This window comes from Manacus candei, unplaced genomic scaffold, assembly GCF_025592945.1.
Source record: "Manacus candei isolate 608988 ecotype Guabito, Panama unplaced genomic scaffold, ASM2559294v1 h1tg000029l, whole genome shotgun sequence".
NCBI lineage: Eukaryota > Metazoa > Chordata > Aves > Passeriformes > Pipridae > Manacus > Manacus candei.
In genome coordinates, this window is record NW_026138077.1 from 2325942 (window position 1) to 2348532 (window position 22591).

Consider the following 22591-nt stretch of genomic DNA (forward strand, 5'->3'; position numbering starts at 1 on the left):
ACAATGACCACAGGTTTCCAATGAAGAGGCTGCAGCAAATTCTCAGGTCTTTTTTTCCCCTCCATATCTTCCTGACTAACACAGCACTCATTCATGGGTATAAATAATTCCCTATAATTCCTTTTTGAGAACAAATAATTCCCTATAATTCCTCTTCGGCTCGTCTGCCGTTACATCATCCTGTCCGCGTGGGCAGTGAGTATTTCTGGCTTCTCCCTGACTCCAGCTCTTTTCAAGCCACCTCACCTCTCTCCCCGTAATTAGTAACAGGCTTTTCCATCACAAAAGTTGGAAATTTCATTGAACTGTTGAAATTCAGCCCATTTCAAACAGCTTTTATGCAGCACAGGACTTCCAAGTTGCCACAGGACTTGGAGGCCATTTGAAAGATTTTTTTTGATCCTCTTGTGCAAGGCTTGACCTGGAAAACTCCACAACAAGAAAACAGGAGCAATCCAAAACAATGGCTGGCAAGGTCTGTGTTGGCCAAAACACGTCTCGTGCTCCCTGGATTATCTTTTCTTCTGGAGAAGAGCGTAGTTGTCTTTCACAGAAGCAGAACATCACGGTTCACATCCCAGTTTACTGACCTAGGAGATGCACGTTGTGCGAGAGGGGGAAATATCCACATTATTTACATATTTGACAGTAGTTTGTTCCCTGTAATCACAGGAACTGAAAATCCCTTCAGGCAGAAGGGCTTTTTGCAGATGCAGTTGGTCAGGGCTCCAAGTTTCACCTTTTGAATTATGATCTCTCCTACAGGCCGTGGATTAAGACTGTATATATACACTCAGACTGTATATACACACATCCTGGGGCAGGCTTGCTTTTGTTGCTGACATTTTTAAGAGGGGAAAAGAAATCCCATAGAACCATAAAATTGTAAAATGGTTTGGGTTGGAAGGGAACTGAAAGCCCATCTTTTTCCATCCCCCTGCCATGGCAGGGACACCTGCCACTAGCCCAGGTCTCTCCAAGCCCCATCCAACCTGGCCTTGGACACTTCCAGGGATGGGAAGGAGGTTTTGCAGAGGTATTTTAACATCTTGGCCAGTGCTGCTGGATGGAAAAGGCAGAGCTCTTATCTTTCCTTACTTTCCACTCTGACCTGCCCATCCAGAGATGTTCTTGCCCTTTTCCCTGGCTGTTTCAAAGCCTGGAGTGGTATCAAATGCAACAGAAATACATCAAGAAATATTTGCACAGAGGCAGACAGACAAACAGAAAGAGAAGGAGAAAAGCAGAACCAGGAAAAGCTTCAGGAAAATATTTCCTGGACCACTTCCTAACAGGGGTGCTGGTGGTGTGGGAAGCAATTGGATAAAAGCAACAACAAATAGTTTGAAACTAATGAAAACCATCTATTGCGAGCGAAATTAAAATGCAATTTGCAGCCCTGCCCTTGTTCCTGCAGTGCAGCTCTTTGCACTGATTTGCAAGCAGAGAAATAGGGGTGTGAAGGCCCCAGCTGGACCCCACATCTCCAATCCACTGTGCGGATGCTCAGCCGGGGATGGAAAAGTAACAGAGCACCCCTTGGTTTTGGTGGTACTCCCTGATTTCAGAGTGAGCAGCAGCCCCACCTTGCAGAGGCAGTTTTTACTTGAGGGGAAAAAGATGAATTTGGGTTTGGTGGCTGCCCAAGGGGTCCCTGGAGGAAAAGCCAGCAGATGGTGCTCAAGGATGGAGCCAAGGTGGGATGCTCCTGGGTGTCCCCATGCACAGGAACCCGGAGCCAGCCCCCCTGAGCTTGTGTGAATCACATGGGGGAAATCCACAGAGCTGCTTAAATCAGGGGTAGAAACGGCCCAGCTGAAGCACATCAGCAAAGAACTGCAAAGCTTCACCACTCTCTGCCAGTTCCACTGAAGACTTCTTATGAGGGGCTCAAGCTGGGACCCATATTCTGGGGATGGGAGGACACCAAGGTCCCCTTTTCATCCAGGCAAGGATGTAGCACACATGGCTTTTTTTTTTTTTTTTTTTTTTTTTTTTTTTTTTTTTTTTTTTTTTTTTGTGGGTAGAAAGAGAATTCCTCAAAACCCTTCTGACTCATAGCATTAATCACGTCTGGTTATTAATACACCAGGGAGAAAATCTTGCTAAACTTAATCCCAGCTGCCTCTACAAATTACCAGTGTGATGTGATTCAGTCTTTTACTAATTATCAGAGGGTTTGTCGGTGTCTGGGGCTGCAAAGTAGTCTGTTCCTGCAGATGTGACCCCCTCTCCCCAGGTGTCACTCACCCCCAGAATGTCACAGCAGCCACAGAAGGGACCTGCCTGGGTTCCCTGTCGCTGCCAGGATGGACAGGGAGCGCTTTTCCGGGGGTCACCAACACAAACATGGAGGGAACTGCTAAAGGAAGGATTGAAAAGGATCGTGAGCGAAAGGGGAAAAAGGTAATCCCACCCCAAAACGCCCTGAGCATCCTGGCTGGCTGCTCCCCAACTGTGTGCCAGTGACAAAGCCCCTTTTTGGAAAGGAAAACCTCTCAGCTCGGTTATTACAGCCATAAAGGCAGTCAGATGGGAATTGAACAGCTCTTACAGCCTCATTAATTATTGGAGCACTGGTAAAAGTCATTTCAATATTAAAACCATATTAAGGCAAAGAAAAAAAGGAACAAATGCTAACACCACAACAAGAAATTAATCTAACTTCCAAGTTAAATATGTTCTTAATCGAGCTGCGATAGGCACTCAACACATGTGCACACTTTACTAGTACTGTTACATTATTTACCTGGAATCCTCTATCTTGGCTGTTTTCACTATGGTTCTGAGGGTGCCTGGAACTTTCCCATGGTTTGTTCTTCTGGGTTTTTTTCAGTCAAACGAAAATGTTTCCCTGTGCTCCTCCATTGCCACACAGAAAATTCTGGTTTTCAAAGGTGTTTCTGAAGTAAAGGCAACAAAGATCCCAGCTGCTATTGAACCAATATGACCAGACCATACTGGTTACCACTGGTGGTGGCAAACTGGAACCACTAGACCCCATTTGGCGGATGTAATTCTTCATACAGGTAACAGCACCCACAGTTGTGAGCTGCTGCTTTACTGGGATGCTGGTGCTGCTGAATCACAGAATGGCCTGTGTTGGAAGGGACCTTAAGCACCATCTCACTCCCAGCCCCTGCCACGGGCAGGGACACCTACCACTAGACCAGGTTAATCTAGATCCTGTCCAGCCTGGCCTTGAACCCTTCCAGGGGTGGGGCAGCCCACCTGGGCTCTCTGCCTGGCATCCAGAATCACCTGGAAAAGCCCTTGTTTTGGATGCTTCTGCTGACATAACGTACCTCCATTGTACGTATTTTATCCTCCAGCAGCTCTCTCTCAACCACTTTGAGTGAAAATAAAAATTTTAAAAATTAAAATAAAATAAAAATAGGCTGCTTGTCAGTGCTTGGCAGCCGCTCCCATTCCCACCACCCCTGTTCAGCACCCACCGACTGACCCCCAGTGAGGAGCTTTAGCTCCCTTCTGCCAGGCACATCTGTTATTTGGGAACACCCTGCCTTTGAGCTTCAGCCTGACAGATTTGGAGGGGGGACATGACACCCTGCTTGCTTTGAGGCTCGAGGCTGGGGAGGGTCACTCTGGATCCCACTGCGAGGTCGACGTTCAGTCTCTGCCAGCACCAAGACAAGCACCGTTTCTAGAACAAGCTGTTGCATCGCTCCAAGGGCTCAGCACTTTCCTGAAACATTCCAGCTATTTCTTTATGGGGCTGGTCTTGTGAACAGGACAAAACCAAGAGCAAACATCATAAATCCCTATTTGAAAAGAGAATTTGACTATTTGATTCCAGGGAGTCCATCTCTGTTCCAGCCTTATATGGAACCAAACAAGAGCAGGAGATAAGAATTAATGTTTCCATACCACTCTTTCTTGAAAAAAAACCCACCAAAAACCCACTCCAGGCTGAAATGTTTGACTTTGGCCAGTGATCTGCTCTCGCTAAAGGTGGAGGAATAAAATTAGTCCCAAATTTAATAGGCTCTGCCAAATAAAAGGTTAAAGGTATTCTTTCACAATATATAAGTTTAAAAACTTTCAGACTCAATTTGTTGCCTTTTAAACGTTTCCTTTAAACCTATATGTATTTTAAAATATGTATCCTTATGCTAAGGAATTACCTTTTATTTATAAGTTATGCTGTAACATAAATCCCCCACTTCTTCCTCTGCATCTGGGTAGGTAAAAAACTCCGGCTGTTTTCAGTAGGAAACAGCAGATTTCAATAGGAAACTGTACGAAGAGACTCTCTCCCGCTGTGTAGATGCTCGTGACTGTTCGGGGGAAGAGGCTGAGCTTCTCGCAGCCTCGAGCATCTCGGAAGGGCACTTCATAACTTAGTATGGTCCTTGGCACGTCCTGGCTCCTGCAAATATCCAAGCCCAGCCCTTCCTGACCAAAAGGCATAGTTTAATCGACTCCTTCCATTCCACAGGGCCTTTGTTTTGTTGTTTTATTTTTTTTTTTCCCTTTTTTTATACATTTCTTCTCACAGATAAGGGGGAAGCACTTTGGATGCCGCATGGCCAGCGCGGGAAGGGGAAGCCGCGCAGTGCGAAGGCGTCCCCCGAGGCCGGCCGGGGGGGGGTTGTGTGGGGAATGTGTGTGATGAGCAGCTCTGACCTCAGCCCCAGGAACGCCAGCACCAACCATCTGGATCCCATTTGCGGCGCCGGCTGGCCCGGCCCCCCGGCAGCGCCGCGCCCGCCGCCTCCCCGGCCCGGCCGCGCTCAGACCCACGGCAGCCGCCGCGGAGGGACCAGCGCATCCCGTCCCGCATCCCGTCCCGCATCCCGCCGGTGCCTGCACCCCACGGAGCGAGGCAGGCGGCCACCGGCAAGGCTGAGCAGCACCGCATGCCATGAAGCAAGGGTGAGAGGCGCTTCGGAGCAGAAAATCCTGGAATAAGCAACTTTTTTTGGAGGTTTGCTCAGGGGTAAGTGTTGCTTTCTGCGCGGGAGCCCTTAGCCTGGGCTATAGCCCCAGCCAGCTGCTGTGCCATTTCCCCCCTTCCTCAGGGGGGTGTTAGTACTTGGGGAGTTTTCAAGGAATTTTGGACAAAACCCATTCCCAGGTTTGCATCAGTGTTGGAAGAGCGGAGGTGCGCGGGGAGGGAGGGCGATTCTGCCAGTTTACTACTCTGGGAGTCTCCTCCCGGAGCCGATGCACCGCAGTTGTACAGGGACGCTCCTGTCCCTGTCTCTGCAGGTGAATGAATCCGTTCGAAAGAACTCAGCAGAGTACTTCCCCTGCTATTACAGGATGGTTTTTGCCTTTGATACCTCGAAATCACTGCAGCAGCAGTCTGATGGGATCAGAGCAGGATGACATGGGAAGCAGTGCCCCAAGGAGGGCTTGTAATATTTAGGGGAGCTGCTTAGGCACAAGGAGCATGAATGGGACCCTGCAAGGAGTGCGGCTAAGGTGGTGTCTCAGTGCCTCTTTCCTGCTCCCAGGGCTCGGGGGGTGTTTGATAGCCACCCTCACCCCTCCTGTCCCAAGGTGAGGCAGGATGAGCCTGGCAGAGATGCTGGTCAGCCCATCTGTGCCACTCGAGTCCTGCTTCCTGGCATGTCCCCATGGCTCTGGGGTGGGCCAGCATGTGGCTCCAAGAATAATCCTCATCCTCCTGTGGTCATCCCCAGAGAGGGAAATGAGCCAAACAGCCTTTCCCCTGAGAGAACGGGCTCTCCAGCCTTGCCGTCACCTCCTGTCTCCACAGCTCCCGTCCACACTCCCTCCCGCCTTCCCCAGCCCTCCTGCCCCCTAGCCCCAGTTGCCCTCGGCTCCCTGGGGCTTTGACACAGCAATGCTCTTGCTGAGGGGGCGGCTCTGACTAATGCTGGAGACACCCTGCCACCGTCCCGCTGGGCTCAGCAAAGCCCTCCCTTCCCAACTGGAGCCTGGAGCAACAAATGGTTGTGGCCAAACTGGTTTCCTGACCAAGAACGGGGGCCAGAACTGGCTGGAGCAGAGGTAGCCAAAGTGCCTCTGGTTCCAGTGGGTGTACTGGGAAACTCTCAGCTCATTTCTGGTTGCTGTGATGATTCATTTGTGCTCTCAGGGGAGGAATCTTGCATTTTTCAAACTTCTGGCTTTACCCCATTACTTACTGGTTTAAGGGGAAAAAAAAAAGTCAGTGCTTGTGGTCGGATGATTACTGTGCTTACACAGTGCTGCCTCTGGGGCACAACTACCCAGTTTAGGAGGTTTGTGGAGGACAGACAGATGTCTCCAGCCTGAGTTTGTTGCAGGGAGCTGGGGGATTCCTTCAAGGCCGTGTAGGAATGCAGTGGCAGAGGAGAGACTCTGCACTTCCCTGGCACCATCCCTTAAGTCACCGGTATCAGAGTTCAGGGAAACAAACTTTTCATCCCCAAACTTACACCTTCATTCCGTCCTGCTCTTTGCAGAGAGGTTGACTGTGACCAGGGCTGTGATGGCATTTTTAGGACAGGAGTGGAGGGCTTTGTGCTTGTTGCCACCACATTGCCATTCATTCATTCATTCCCTTTCCATTTTCCAGCACTCTTCCCAGTCCCCCTTTCTGGTTTTTCAAACATCTCTACCATTTTCCATTCAAATGCATTAACTTGCCCTGACTTCAGGGTGAGCTAAACCAGCCCCTGCTTTACTCCCACATGTCAAAGGCGGGGGGAGTTCCTCTTCTACTTTTGCTACGTGCCTGTCCAGGAACAGGAGGGAAGGGAAGGGAACATCTTATTCCTTCCATTAGTACAAACTGTGGTAACTGCACAGCCTTGCCAGTCTTGGACTGTGTTCCCCCAGCCTGGATGCGCTGGATCTCCAGGGGTGAGGCTGTCCCTGTGCTGGGCGTGCACGGCAGAGGGTGGCAGTGCGTGCCTGGTCTCTGCTGTGAATCACAGCCAGCCTTACCCCTCCGCGTGCCCATCACTTTTTCCACGTTTTTAAGTGCTCTGTGTTCCACATTAAGCAGCCGATTTGTTTGGGTGGAGAGGCTCCGGGAGGCTTCAGTTACTATACATAAAGAGTCATTGATCTTTGAGGGAGTTTCCTCTTCTTTTTTAGCAAATACTCCCTTTCCCCTTATTAACGACTCTATTTTAGTCTCAGCCTTAGGATGAAGAAAACAACTAGATTTTAAGCCAGCAGCATGCTTAGAAGGACAAAAATGAGTATATGATTCATATCAAACACAGCCACACAGCCAGGGAACTAGCCTGGATAGGATATAAACACAGCCTAACACTGTCACTTTGCTGAATTGGAGCTCACAAGGTTTGCAAAAGCAGGAAAATTTTCCACTCTTTCAGGCTTGTTTGCTCTTAATATTCAAGTCTACCTTTCTAGGAGCCCAACAAGCCTCACCTTCCCAGTGCCACATGGCAGCAACCTTCATGGAAATGCTTCAAAAGAGCCCATGCAGATTTAAATGGCTCCACCTGTAGCCATGAATAAATCCAGGATCTGTCCTATTCAAGCTCATCCTGAGCCTCTAGAAGTAGTTTTGCTTCTCCTGAATGCTGTGGAGTCAGGTGAGATTCAGTGCTCTGTGATGAAGAGGCAGCCAGGCATGGGACACTTATGTCCCTTGGAAAGGTAACCCAGCTGTTTCACATGGAAAAATCCTGGCATTTAGCCTCACATGTGCCCAAATCACTGCTAGGAGTGGCTTTTGGCTAACAATTTGCCCAGCTGAGAGAAATTTAACAGGGTATTTATCCAGGCAAGAGAGGAGCATGCCATCTGTGCCTCTAAGGCTCCATATCAGGAGTTCACATTTCTCCTCCCTGCTTGCTCCACAGTGTGACCAGATGCATATCCCACTGCTGGGGGTGCAAACAGCTGTTCTGGGTGGCTGGCACTCACTTTCAAGCCACTGGCAAGGCTTACAGCAGCCTCTTGTCTTCACTGCCAGTTCCTATGGATGTGGGTGCAGCAGAGAACAGGCAAGCCAAGGGGATTTGAGGCCAAGCAGTTTGGTTAGGAAACAGGGTGATGATGAGATCCCCCCAAAGCAAATTGAGATGAAAGCAGAAACAACTTGGTTTTGACTCTGACATCCCACGAGACAGACTTTCAGAGGGGTCTGGAGGATGCTCACAGCATCTCATCTCTTGCACCATCTCTGGGATGATGCTTTGCCCTCCCTCATCTCCTTTCAGGAAACCTGTTGGGACCCAGCTGCAAATTCACCTCTTTCTCTCAGTACAACATGATGCACCCTCTGTGCACAAGGAATTTAAGAGATGACATTGTTTCTCAGGTTTTTACTCTATATATTCTTTGGGTATGCTCTAGGGCTGGGCAGGAAAACTGGAGCACATGTACCACGGTTTGAGGCAGTGAGGCATCCCTGGCTGTGACAGGTGGCAAAGCTGCACGAGACCAAGCCCAAACCCAGGCCATTTGCCCCCAGAAAAGTACACCAGTTATAGCTCTGCCTACCATGCTTGCTTTGGGTCCTCTGCCCTTTCCCAGAGGCTGCTCAGCTCTGCACAGCACGAATGTGTCACTGGGAGGGGGAGACAGTGGGAACAGATGTCCCAAATACAATGTCAGTATGGTTTGGACCTTAGAGACCATCTCGTTCCAGCCCTCTGCCATGGGCAGGGATATCTTCCACTATCCCAGGCTGCTCCAAGCCCTGTCCAACCTGGTCTTGGACACTCCCAGGGATGGAACAGCCACAGCTTCTCTGGGCAACCTGTACCAGGGCCTCCCCACCCTCCCAGGGAAGGATTTCTTGCCAATATCCCATCTAACCCTGCCCTCTGGCAGTGGGAAGCCATTCCCCCTTGTCTTGTCACTCCAGGCCCTTATGAAAATATTAGTCACTGATTTTGGATTTCCTGCTTATCACATGCCAAGAGTCAGTTCCGTCCACCTCAGCCCTTTAACCTTAATAAAAAAAGTATCAAACTACAAAATGCCGGGACAGAAAACCCCTCTGACAGCTTATTGCTTTCTCTTAAGAGTCCAGCATGACAGATAACATCAGTGCCTGAAGCACTGCCCAGCTGAGAATTCAGTTTTAAGAGGGATTTTGCAGCATTAGTTATTCCCTCTGCATGCTATTGCACCTATCTATATCCCTGCATGACACACATCACATTCCCATAGATGCTTCCCCACCTTCCCAAAGCCAGGCAGCCCAGCTCAGAGGCAGATAGAATGAACCAAAGTGGTATGCAACAGCTGCAGTAATTTTTCCCTGCCTTTTATGTTTTGCTTTCTAAGTCTTCTCATCTGCTTTACACTCTTTTAAATATACTCTAGTGAAAAAAAAAAAAGGCAAAACCACATACACAAGCAGATGATTGCTTAGAAAGTGAATTTGAAACATTCCCTCGAGGGAAAATAAAGGAAAAAAAGATGTAAAATGTCGAATTTTATGCACAGAGAAATATGTAATATGCAAAAAATAGCTGCTGGGGAAAATATTTAAGGAAATCACTTCGTTGTGTCAGGGATAGAAATGATTGCTTTTTGAGAGCATTATTAGGAACAGATGTATTTCTTCTGATGGAGGACATATTGTAATATTAAGAGGTCAACACACACTATATAAACTCCAAACACACATAAACCTTCAGATTATTTAAGTCTAACAAGGAGTTAGTGTTTTAGCACATGAATCATGAAGAAACTGGCTCCCCACGTTTTGGTGCTAGTTCTTAACAGTTCAGGAAAACTCTTTCCTTTCCTAAAGACACTCAGCAGCCAGTTTTTTCAGCTTATTTTTCCAGTTTGCAGTGTTTATATCAAATGCTTCACCAGAGCTTTCACCCCCTCCCAGGACTGCAAGGGACTTTTCATTTAAAAAATGAAACAAATCCACCATCAAATCGCCTTACTCGAGATATAATATTGAAAATCCAAAAACCCAGGAGAATAAAGTTGCAAAACAAATACCTGCCATAAGAATGGATGGCTTTGCATGATGCTGAAGCTCATCTCTTGTTGATGAACAAGTCCCTCTGCTTTCACAGGACTATGATGTGACCACGATGGAGGTCACTGAGAAAGCTGGAAATAGATCTGGAGGCCTCCTAAAGGCAAAAATGGGAAAGGAGGTGATTAAAAAGAGTGGCCAATTTATTATTGCTTGGGAAAGGCATTGTATTTCCCAGTCAGGGAGAAGAAATAAAAGCTGACTCTGGGTGTTGGTTTGGTACACTGTGTTACCCAGGTTCCTCTCATGGTGCCCATGGGCTGTGGGAAGGTCACAGGGGATCCCATGGGCAGGGGGGATTTTGTAGCACCAGGGGCTTTCTCTTTTCCCTTCTGCTGCATTTCGTGGCTGTAAACAGGCTCTGTGCAGCTGCTCAGTGCAAAAACCCCAAAGCTCCCAAATGTTTGCTTCAGTCCTGTCATTTGTTGGCTGGCAAGACATTAATTATCACTGGTTTATCCTGATGCTCTGCTCGTCCCCAGCTGTTGCTGGGATAGGCTGCCAGCATTCTAATACACAGGATGATAACATAACTTCCTAGGTTCTGGAAAAGAAATATGAGCACTTTGACAGCATGCATTATTTTAACGGGCTGTTTTTCCTTTGCATGAATTTTAGTTCGTATTTTTCATTCATTGCTAGCAGCATTTTAAATCTGTGGCATCCCAGTCTAAAGGGGAAGGGAGCACCCAAGATTCTTGGATGCTCAGGGTTGAAAGGAAAGACAAAAGTCAGAGGGTCCACAAAAGCTTACACAGTTTTATTGGTAAATTACACACTTGGCATGGAAATTGGTCTGTCAGACCCTGCTCTCTGACACACACATTAGCCCCTTATCTTAGAACCCCAGAATCGTAGAATATCCTGAGTTGGAAGGGACCCACAAAGATCATGGAAGTCCAACTCCTGGCCCTGCATGGGCCACCCCAACAATCCCACCATGTGCCTGAGAGCTCTTCTTGGCTTCTACACACTCCCAATGGGTGCTGCAAGGCAAGCCCCTCTCCAAAAACATGTAGCTCTTCCCTAAACCTCTTCCCCGAGGGGAGATGCTCCAATGGGGTCGAATGGGTGGTTGTCATGAGCTCAGTGCTTTTTTGCAAATCTCAGCTCTGGGACCTACAGAACTTTCTGTATTTGTGTGCTCAGGGGTCAAACCCCGTGGCTAATCCTGCATCCATGGGGAAGCAGAGGTTTTCCCTCTCCATGTGCCCTTTGGGTGAAACTAGTTTTTCCAAGAGCAAGCTGTCCATCGGGGAAACGGTCCAGCAGAGCAGGTTTGCTCCCAGTGGAGGCATTGGGAGGTTGGGCTTGGAGTGGAACAGCCAGGAGGATGGACCAGTGCCAGCTCACAAATGTGATTTTTTAATTTATTTGTGAATGACAGCGATACCTCTGGGCTGCAGCAGCTGCCTCTGTGGATTGAGGGATTGCCAATAACAGGGAAGACTTGCCGTGTCTTAACTCACATTGTGTGCTAACTGCTGGCTCGGGGTGCCTGTCAAATGTCTCTCCATCTGGCATCATTACTGTTGTTATTATTATCATTATAATTATTATTCACAAATGTGGGGGGAAAGGTAGAAGGGAGCTTTTTCCAAACTCATAAATGCCAATGTCAGGATCAAGTCAGGTTTTGGGAAACCAGGTGGAAGTTGTCCCCTCCCTTCCACTAACCTGCCCTATGATAGCCCTGAGGAGTGTTTCTTCAATGAAAGTGGGATTAGCTGCTTATTTTTCCAAATTCCCAGCTCTTGGTTCCACTGCCAGCCATGCCAGCAATGGCCATCAGTGTAATTACCATGGCTTTCCTCTTCCCCCTAGCCCTCTGAGGCTCTTGTATTGGTCATAACTCCCTGGATTGATGGAATTGGCAAGGATGGTATTAAGAAAATTGAATTACCTTTTTTTTTTTTTTCTATGATGATGACCTGGTTAACAGTTTGATGTATTTGAGTCACTTTTGGCTGATTTGAGTAATTGAGCTCCTTTTGTGGAATGAAAAGTATTAAATCACTGTGTTCCCTTTTGGGAGGATATTTTCTCAGTTAAGCAAGCCTTGCTGGTTTCTACTCCGTATGCTTGGAAATGAAGATTAAATAATAAATTGGTCATCTCCATGACTACAGAAACACGGCTTTCCTGACAGAGACATTGTTTCAGAAGGCTTGCCAGGTGGATCACAGATAACAAACTTGCTTAAATTATATTTTTGGCTCCAAGAGATAAAATATTATTCCTGGGGCCTTTCCAAAATATGATCAGCCAGCACAGGCTATTCCACCACTGGGGCTGTGAGCCTGGGGGAGTCCAAGGCCTTTTTGCTGTACAGCCAGATCATGTGGTTCAGTTGGGTCTGGAGTATTTAAATTTCCATTTGTACATTTGGGACAGCTGAAAAGGTGAGCTGAGGCTAAGCGAGAGGTTCAGGGCAATTACTGTGGTGTTTAGAAAAAATAAAATAAGAAATGGCAACAGCAAGAGGGAACCTCTTGGCCAAGATGTTTCAGCTGGTCATCCACGGGTGAGGAGGGCAGGTGAGAGGCAATGACATATTTTGATGGTAGAAATGTAGGCTCAGCAATTTCCTGTGTATTGGGTATTACCTGGGACAGCACAGGCAAGAGGAAAGTCATCTCAGTCCACAGGGGTGATTAAATGTCAATTATGTGAGTGAGGATTCCTCTTGCAAAGGGCAGCTTGCTACGAAGTAGACTGTCCAGCAGTAAAATATTTTCTTTCCTGCCAAAATGCCACAAAAACCTTTTAAAACCACATGGTTTCGGCTTTTCTATCTCATGCCTCATCCGTGCCTGGCCAGCACTGCTGCTGTTTCTCACTCTCCCTGTTTTTCTCCCTTAGGTCTCACACTGGGTGCTTCGAAACAAAGAGAATAAAAGAAAAGCTCAGATAAAAGACCAAAATGAGGAAACACCGACATTTGCCCTTTGTGGCAATGTTTTGTCTCCTGCTCCCAGGATTTTGCTCGGTTCGTGCCCAGCAGCAGGCAGGTAAGACCAGACTGCTTCCCCTGACTTTGACCCTGTACAAACGAGCCACTAGCTCACCCTGTTTGTTTCTTAACATGCATGTCGATGGTATGTCGTGGATTGATGACCTTCTGCTCCGCAGCTCCCACCTCGCTGAGGGTCCCTGGGGACCCAGACCTTGCCAGTGCGCACGGTGCCCTCCCGAGCATGTCGCTGGCCCGTGCCGTGCCTTTGAGGATGCTCTGCGGGGGACTGAGCTGTGGGGTGTGCACCCAGGGTGGCCCCGAGAGGGTTTTCATGTGGGCAGAGCTGTTCTGCCCTCCTTGCATGTGTAGGAGGGCTTTTAGCAGTGAGAGGAGCACTGCCACTGACCTGCAGGGAGGCTGCTTTAAGAGGAGGTGCTGGTGCCTTTGGGACCAGAGCTGGTGTCACTGCGGGGGGTGTTCACAGCAGGAAAAATATGGAAAACTCATGCCAGCACCCAGGCTGCTTAAACCAAGGAGCCCTTCCTTCCCTGAGAACCACCACAGAGCCTGCAAAGCCCTGAGTCAGCAAAAAATGTGCAGGAGACCATGGGCAGCTAGAAACAGAATGAGCCTAAATTCACATGTGGAGCTGCCAGCGTCTTTGTCTGGCTCAGGGCTGGTGTCCAAACCTGTGAGGGGAGGGGAGAAGCACCTCAGCTCCCCCTCCCTGGGAAGGGTAGGTCGCATGCTGTCCCCTCCTGTCCCCCAGCACTGCAGTGACAGGGTGCTGGCGGCTGCCTGGTTGTTCTCCAGCGCTTCTCGTTTTGCTGCGGGCGATGAGGGGAAGCTCAGCTTCACTGTCACCGTGTGAAAGGGGCTCTTGGTTGGTTGTTGGTTGTTTGGGTGAGGAGGAGGAGGTGGAGGAGACGTGCTTGTGCTGATCGTAGAAAATCCTAAACCCCCATCTGTTTTTTTAAAGCTGTCAAAACCGTTGCCGTGGCTGATATAATATTTCTAGTGGATTCCTCCTGGACCGTTGGGAAGGAACATTTCCAACTTGTTCGAGAGTTTCTGTATGATGTTGTAAAAGCTTTAGATGTGGGAGGAAATGATTTCCGCTTTGCCCTGGTCCAGTTCAGCGGAAACCCCCACACAGAGTTCCAGTTAAATACCTACCCGTCTACCCGAGACGTCCTGTCCCATATTGCCAACATGTCTTACGCGGGGGGAGGCACCAAGCCTGGAAAAGGATTAGAGTACCTAATCGAGAACCATCTCACTAAAGCTGCTGGAAGCAGAGCCAGTGAAGGCGTCCCCCAGGTTATTATAGTGTTAACGGACGGACGGCCCCGGGATGATGTGGCTCTGCCATCATCTGTCCTTAAATCGGCCCGTGTAAACATGTTTGCGGTCGGCGTGCAGGATGCAGTGGAAGGGCAGCTAAAGGAAGTAGAGAGCGAACGCTTCGATACGCACCGTTTCAACCTAGAGAATTTTACTGCTCTCCACGGCATAGTTGGGGACTTAGTGGCAAGTGTCCGCTCATCCATGACTCCAGAAAAGGCTGGGGCCAAAGGACTGGTTAAAGACATCACAGGTAATGGCTGGCTGATGGTATCTGCTGGCATTGTGCTGTTTGAAGCCTTTGTAGGGGCAAGACTGAGATGGACGTTCAGAGGTTTAAAAATAAAGGTTTGAAGCACGTGGCCCAGTGTTTGTAACCACCGAGCGTGCTGTTGTTTGCAGACCAAGCTGGCATCCTTGCCAGAGCTGCTGGGAGTTAGCACAGGAGTCCTTGGATGAGCAGCAGCACGTTGTGCCCGTCCTTTGGCCCCCATGGTATGGAAATGCAAATGCAGGGAGCTCTGCAGAGTTACTAAATTGCCCCATGCTATTCACACCAAAGGCAGGGAAATAGGGGATGAACACACCAGACCTGATGGTGACCCTGACTGAAAACCCTCTGGAGACCGGTAAGGTCCCTGCTGATTGCGGGGATACCATGCAGGATGTCACCTTGCAGTAGTGGGGGGGAGACAGGCAATGTGCCACTCCAGGAAGTCACAGTCTTGGCTGAAGACAGCAAAAGAAGTTGGGTGGAGAACTTCTCTGCTGAAAGCCCCAACCCTGAGCTGACCCTTAACCCCTCTCCTCATGCACTTGGAGAAGGTGTGTGGTTGGAGAGTCACAGGAATGCCTTCTCTACAAGGCACTGGCTTCCACCTGCTGCAGTGCTGGACCCTTCCCATAACTGAAACCTCCCTCCAGGCCACGTTGACTCCAACGGATCTGCACTGACCACAAGACAGGGGCCCAATTTTCATGGAAAAAAAATGAGACAGTCTCCCTCTGTCCCTCCTCTGTTTATGAAATTCCAGCATGGGAAGGGCCTTCTGAGCAGCTTTGTTGTGTTTCAAAACAGAAGTCCTGGAGATCAAACCTTTCTTTTTATTCCTGAGACTCCATCTGAAGGTCAATAGCTTGTGGGGTGACGTGAGGCAACGGGAGCGTGATGAGGCAGCGTAACATTAATCTCCCTGTGTTGTCTTGCCTATTAACCCTCACGCCAGCCCCACTGGGTGCTCTCCATCTCTGCATGACACCGAGCAACACCAAAAGGCTGTGCTCATGTGTGTTTTTATTGTGCAAAGCGCTTGACAGGGCAACTGTCCAGGCCACGTGAAAGCCACAGGGGAGTAGCTGCCCCAGAAAGATGACTAAAGGCTCACCAATGCTAAGAAAATGATACCAATGTACATGGAAAATGGATGTTACACCCAACCTGATGACAGCACTGCAGCGGCTGTTGAGCGTCTTCGCCATGAAGGACCCCAGTGATTCCTTTCTGAAATCAATAAGAAATTGGTCTGTGGCAGCTGGCTGTCCTCCTCTGGGCCATGCCAGCAGGTAACCCCACAGTGTGGAGTCACAGACATTTCTTTAAAAGCATTAGAGCCAAAATCCTACTTCGAGTGTATAATGAATTTCCAAGTTTGTTTCTACTCAAAGATATTTTTTGCAAGTATTTCCTTCCCATCCTATAACACAAAATTAAAAAATCCCACTATTGTAGTTTTGCCCCCGTGTGACTTCCACGGGTGATACACAGAGTATCACTAAACATGGGAAAAGTTGTTACAGGTCCTAAACCTTGGATGACAGTAGATTGAAAAGCATGGTACCAATAACTGTTTGCATAAGAGTTCAAGAAGTCATTTATTGAGCTGGTAACTCCACGTGGCAATAACACACATAGAAGTGCCATGGATGTTAAGTTAGAAATGAGCCCTAAGAGGAAGTGGAAATGTAATAAGATCCCAGTCCCATAGTGGTTCCTGTAGAGAGAACCAAAAGTGTTGGTCTGTGGCAGTCCCCAGAGCTGACTCATGTAAGTACAACAGTCAGCCCCAAGTTTGCCCTGATGGATTTGTTAAAGCTGAGCTGTCTGTCTCATCTGACCCTCCTTGCTTAGCTGTGTAACCAGCATGCTTTTATTTGTTCTCCACACCGGCTTGTTCCATAAATGTGCACTGAAATACAAGGTTTTTTTACGGTGATGACAAATTATCCAACACATCTGTTTCATATCTATTTTCTCTCTGGTGGGAGCTGGTGTGATGGCTCCCATTAGTGGCTGAAATCTTACTCCTCAAAAGAGATAAGCAGCCCTGGGCACAACCACTTTGAGATTTCCCTTTCATTTGTATGATGAAGTAGGACCTGTACATCCCAACTGATAATGGCACAGTAAAGACAGACCTAAGCACCCCTAAATTTTGTCTCCAGGGAGAAATAAATCCTGGAGCTCTTTGCTGAACCCTGTTGAAGTTCTCCAAGCCAACACTGGCTACTGAGCTGGCCCAGGGGAGTGATGGTGCCCTGGAGTCCTTGTTGCTGGAATTGTAGCATTATTTGAATCTCTGGAGGGCATTGCAGCGTATGAAAACATTTACAGAAGAACGATCAAACAGGCAATAAATAAACAAACAAATAAATTATTGGCACTGCTGGTTAATAGCAAAGACCTGAGGTTTATTCCTGGCCCTGCCAAACTGCATGTCAGTTTTTCTCTGGTTTCACCTTTGGCTTTCAAAAGTTGAGAGCTGATTGATATTTCTAAATGCTGCTTGTCATTCATTTGCAAATAGTCTGAAATTTGAGTTCTTCACAAGACTGGAGATCCAATAGCATGGAAATATCCAACCATGCTTTAGGGGTGTTCTTCACCCCTTATTTTTTCCATGCATACAGCTCTTGGTGATGTTGATGGTAAAATTAGTTGAGCAAAAGGAGTAAGGGCAGACACCAGGGCATTTTGGGTCTGCTTTGGTAAGTGTCACAACAGAAATGCTCCCCCCCAGCACCATGTTCATGCCATATACAAACTTTGTTTGGTGTGTGTATATTCTCAGCAAATGCTTGTGATCGTCTGGGTATGGTCACAACAAATAGAGTTGGATAATTGTGTCATGACTGATTTCATCACCCTTTTTTAACCTGATTCTGCATTCTTTGATTGAATATCCAGAGTCCATAGGACCAGATATCAGACCAGACTCCTCTAGCAATAATCAATCCATCCTTGTGCATAATATTTAAAGTGAGACAATTTTTACACGGCCCGGGTTGAGAATTGTGTGGGTCCACCTTGCTGGACAAATAACACCGGTTGGATGCTGGCAGCTGGTCAAAGAGTTACAGTACAAGAAAAGCAACCAAAACCTTTTCAATTGTTTCTAACAAATGCATTTCAAATAATACTCCTTCATGGTGGGAGAAGCCAACATATTCAGCCACTGTGTTTAACCAGAAAAGAGCAGAATTGTGGCAGAGAGGCTGAAATGTTCCATGAATCCAGTAAATCCTGGCTGTTTAGCTTCCAAAAAATAAGAGACTGCGATGATAAAACTCCCAGTGAATATTACTGTCCTCACCTGCCATCTTTGGTGTGAATTGCCACCAAAATCCACCTTTTTCTTGTGGCTCTGTCTAAACATTTGGACAGTACTGGTGGAATGGATCTTGGTTTCCCAAATTTTTATTTTGCCAAGTTTTCTCCTTGTGTGCCAGCACTGCTGACCCCTGCGTAAGTACAGCCACTGGCTCAGGTTGTGTCCACTGAAGCCCTCTCTTGATGGGTGGTGGATGCTACTGGGAAGGGGCTGGGAGCCCATATTCAATCAGAATGCAGAACTAAGAGGCAAACGTCACCTCCTCAGTGATCACGTGTTTTGTTTTCTCATTTTTGTGTTTCTTACTGGTTTTCCAAGAAACATGTCAGAACACTGTACAACCGCATGTAATCACCCATTTTAATGCTTTCACCTTTTGCATTTCTTTTTTTTAAAGCTCAAGAATCTGCTGACCTTATTTTCCTTATTGATGGATCAAACAACATCGGAAGTGTCAATTTTCAAGCCATACGTGATTTCCTTGTAAATTTGATTGAAAGCCTCAGAGTTGGAGTTCAGCAGATACACATTGGGGTGGTGCAGTATAGTGATCAACCCAGAACCGAGTTCGCTTTGAACAGCTACTCCACAAAAGCGGATGTTCTGGATGCCGTGAAGGCACTCGGCTTCCGCGGTGGCGAGGAAGCGAACACCGGTGCAGCACTGGAGTTTGTGGTGGAGAACCTCTTTACCCAGGCGGGAGGCAGCAGGATAGAGGAAGCAGTGCCTCAGATTTTAGTGCTGATAAGTGGTGGAGAGTCTAGTGATGATATCCGAGAGGGCTTGTTAGCGGTGAAGCAAGCTGGTGTGTTTTCGTTTAGCATTGGGGTCCTGAATGCTGACAGTGCAGAGCTGCAGCAGATTGCTACTGATGGAAGCTTCGCATATACTGCCCTGGATATCCGTAACCTTGATGCTCTTCGAGAATTATTACTGCCCAACATTGTTGGAGTGGCCCAAAGACTCATTTTGTTAGCGGCCCCAACCATTGTGACTGAAGGTATGTATGTCTTTCTAGACCATTGCATTTCCGTGAATCGATGAATGAATGAGCTTTTGCACACTTTGCAAACATATTTAGCTCTTTAATTATCTAAAGAATTTTTTTTTTTCAATTCATCTCTCTGGTCTGGTTATGGACAAACCATGGGAAAGACAAATAGTCCTGTGGCTAATGTGCAGAAACTCGTTGGACCAGTGGGTTATCTTTCAAAAACCATGAGGTTTTGTTGCAATAAATCACATGAAATGGTGTTTTAAAAGGACAGAAACGGAGTATAAAAAAGAGTATAAAAAGACTCATATAATCCTTATTGGGGTATCTAAACACCACGGGAATAAACACTGCAGCAATGTCAACTGTGAAACATTTATGTCATGTGATCTTACATTGTATGTCAGTTGAAAGTGTCACGAGAATAAAATGTGGCTGGGGAAGCTAACAGGGATGTTAGTGGATCCCTGTTTACCAGCGTTGAAGTTATCAGCTTGCTAAAACAGTAAAATTCCGTACCTCATGGGAGCTGTGGGCTGTCCTTGGGAAAAGGGTGAAATTCCTGCGTTGTTAACTTTGTCAAAAGGCAAGCAGCCCTTAGTGCTTCTGAACTGCAGTCTCTACCTGGCTAACATACATTTCCCTTTGATCCATTAACTGAGAAAGTTTACAGCTTTCCACAAGGCCACGGGACATCAAAATGCAGGTGTCAATGTTCCACTTAGGTCACTTTGTCACCCTTAAACCCCATTGATATTATTTCTGGACTAGCATTAGGTTGGGTGCAGTAGAATAAAGAATACCTGGATTTACTGAGCAAGTAGGTGATTATGAGTTTCTCACCTTCTGGGCTTAAGACTAATTTAAATTCACTGATAGAGAGGTTTTATGAAAGACACAGTATGTCATATTTCAGAGGCCCTTGGAAAGGGCCAGACTGGAGTTTCTGCACTTCATTAACAGGATGCTTAATGCAAACAACACTTTTGGGATCCCGTTGCCAGTCTGGAGTTCTGTACACACTGTTCCTCATGATGTATGTTGACATATAAAACTGCATTCCAGATGTCTTCACTGATCTATGTCTAAACATGATTGCTGTCCCATGGCTCAAATCAAAGGGAGGAATTTGCCTAAAAGATCATTTTATGACCTTGGCTTGATTATTCCAGGAAAGAACATAAAGAGCTTTTTCTTGTAGCATCCTACAAGCACCATATTTAGCTAAGTAAGATGAAGTCAGCATGTCTAGCTAAAATGTGCACGCCAGGACCCCTGCAAACCTCTCTTTCCTCCCCTCTGATTTTTAACAGTTTGAATGGTGAGATTAAAAATGTGGGTACATTTGGTTTCATCTGCACTTGCCTATTTCTCCCTGAGAATGCCAGCTCATTCGTGGGAGGTGCTACAGCAGCACTGGCTCGTGCAATTACATAGAGATGGATATGCTAAATGGAGGAGTTGCTATTTTCAAAGGAGCTTTAGGGAATCTCCTATCTCTAGCAACCATGGAAATCAATTTTGACTGCTCTGCTTGGTTTGCATCAGCATCTTGGAAACCTGGAGTGTAAAACACTGGTTTGGGGGACGCCACAGCCTGAAGTGGGTGCCAAACCCATTGGGGTGCCACATGTTCCTGTGAAATACTAAAGTCACCTCGCTTCACTTAAGCTCTCTGGCTGTACACTCATCCTCCTGGGATAAATGGGTACCTCAAAGTGACTTTCTGCCTCTCTTCTCCTCCATCCTTCAACTACTGGGGGAGCCTGGATGATTAAATTAGATGAGGTGCTTCACCAAAGGTAGCTGAGATGACAGTGAGGGGGGAACTATGCAGGGCTGGCTTTGATGCTGACACCCTCTTACATTCCCAGCTTTTGGAGTCACAGATGCAATGCTTTGATCCCAAATCCTTTGAAATTCTTGGGAGACTTGCCATCAGCTTTACAGAGCTTTGGATTAAACACTAGGAGATGTGTACAGCCTTGCTTAAAGGCTTTTGCTCTAATTGTATCCACTGACATTAACATCATATGTTGTTTCTTCCTCTGGGTTTTGGTTTTGGTTCTTGCATTCCTCTAAGGAATCACAGTGCAGGATTTGAGACCTGCAAGAGGAATGAGTAGTGGAGGGAGCTCTTCCTTCCTGGCCTCCCAGATCTTTCTAAAGCCCCTTTGATGTTTTCCCCAAACCTCTATATAAAGTCAAAAGCTTCCAGGTTCTCCATTTTTGGGTTTCTAGCTGCTGACAAGCTAAGGACATGCTTTGGACTCTCTTCTGGGTGATGCAAAGCAGAGATTTCGACCCTTGTTATCAATTTGAAAAGTTTCCTGTTTTCAGCCCTCTCCTCCTTGGAGTAACTGATGAGGAAAAAAACCTGGCTGGAGGGATGAATGTCGGAAGTCACGGCTCTGGGAAAGGGATCATAGAAACAAATGCTCATTGCTTTGTGAGTAGCTCTGTTCTGACAGCCTGGGCAGCCAAATGCAGCTCACTGACAACTCACATGAGGCTGTGGCTCAGGAAGGGCACCACCACAATCACTTCAGGCTTGTTCTTATCATTTTGTGTCTGACAGCACCACGGTGGGCAATTTTAAACTTCATTTTTTGATAATTGGTCCTTAATGAAACTCTTTCCAGCACGACTCTGGGAGAGGCTTTTGCAAAGGCTCAGGCTTGCTGGTGGAGGCAGGTCTCTCGGGGTCTGAGGGCAGAGGGGCAGCCGAATCACAGGGGTCATGCCAGCTCTAAATCACTCCTTGGGGTAGCCCAGCCTCAGGCACTCACCCCTACTGAGAAACCTGACAGCCACCAGCCTTTGGGAGCACTGCTGTCCGTGGCCAGCTGGTGGGTGGCCAAGGAGGACGGAAGCCAAAGCTTTGTTCTCTGCTGAAATCCAAAGTAAACAGCCTCCAGGCAGTGGAGCCCTGACAGGCTGAGGGGCTGCCCTTCTACATCCAGGCAGGGCAAGGCAGTGTTTGCTACCGCTTGCCCTGAGGGCTGTGAGGTCCCAAACATGCCAGGTCTCCTCCTCCCCCAGGCTCTGTACTGGTCATAGCAGTGAGCCTGGGAGGTGATGGACCTGCCTCCTTGAGTATTGACTCCATCTCAGGAGCTCTTAGGTGGGTAGGTGATTTAAGGACCCCCCAAGTCCATAACACAATGAGTCACAGTACTCAGCATAACTTGGAAGCAGCACAGGGTTTCGTCTTTAACATCAATGGCATGAAATCAGGGACATGATGACGTGAGTGGGGTCATCTAAAAGATGGTATTAAGATTAGGCCCCTGATGATCATGTAGAATGCTGTTATCATAATGATATTGGTCTTGCTAATATTTACCTTTTTTAAAATATATTTACTGTGTTAAATATGATGATGCTTTGGTTCTAATGCTGCACAACAGGGGTTTTTTCCTCCCTAATTATCCTCCTTCAAACTTAGCCAGGGCACTGGAATGGTCTTCCATGATTGGGCTAGCTGTGCCAAGAAAAATCCTAACTTGTTTTTGTTAGATAAGGAATAAAATGTAGGATTTGAAGACCCGAAATCAGGTATGTTAAATGGAGACCGTTCTTTACTCGTGTCATTGGTCTTTGGAACTAATCCTTTTGAGATGCTGAAGCATGATTCAAATGGTTTCACTGCAGATGGAGGGAGCATCAGCTGCTTATTTTATCTCCTGTGCCAGCTAAATGCCAAGATTTCTCTTCACTGTTTGACT

At 47.3% G+C, this 22591-nt stretch overlaps 2 protein-coding genes across 34 annotated transcripts in view; one reads left to right on the forward strand and one right to left on the reverse strand.

Moving 5' to 3' along the window:
* Positions 1-22591, reverse strand: part of LOC127472609 (uncharacterized) — a 177550-nt gene that overhangs the window by 34163 nt on the left and 120796 nt on the right. The gene's annotated exons all lie outside the window — the stretch shown is intronic.
* The window catches only part of COL6A3 (collagen type VI alpha 3 chain), a 60937-nt gene continuing 43121 nt past the window's right edge, over positions 4776-22591 (forward strand). Inside the window, exons 1-4 of the mRNA XM_051791131.1 lie at positions 4776-4960; positions 12824-12972; positions 13897-14514; positions 18267-18869. Coding sequence (XP_051647091.1) covers positions 12885-12972; positions 13897-14514; positions 18267-18869 — 1309 coding nt within the window. The 5' untranslated portion in view covers positions 4776-4960; positions 12824-12884. The remainder of the gene's footprint in view (positions 4961-12823; positions 12973-13896; positions 14515-18266; positions 18870-22591) is intronic.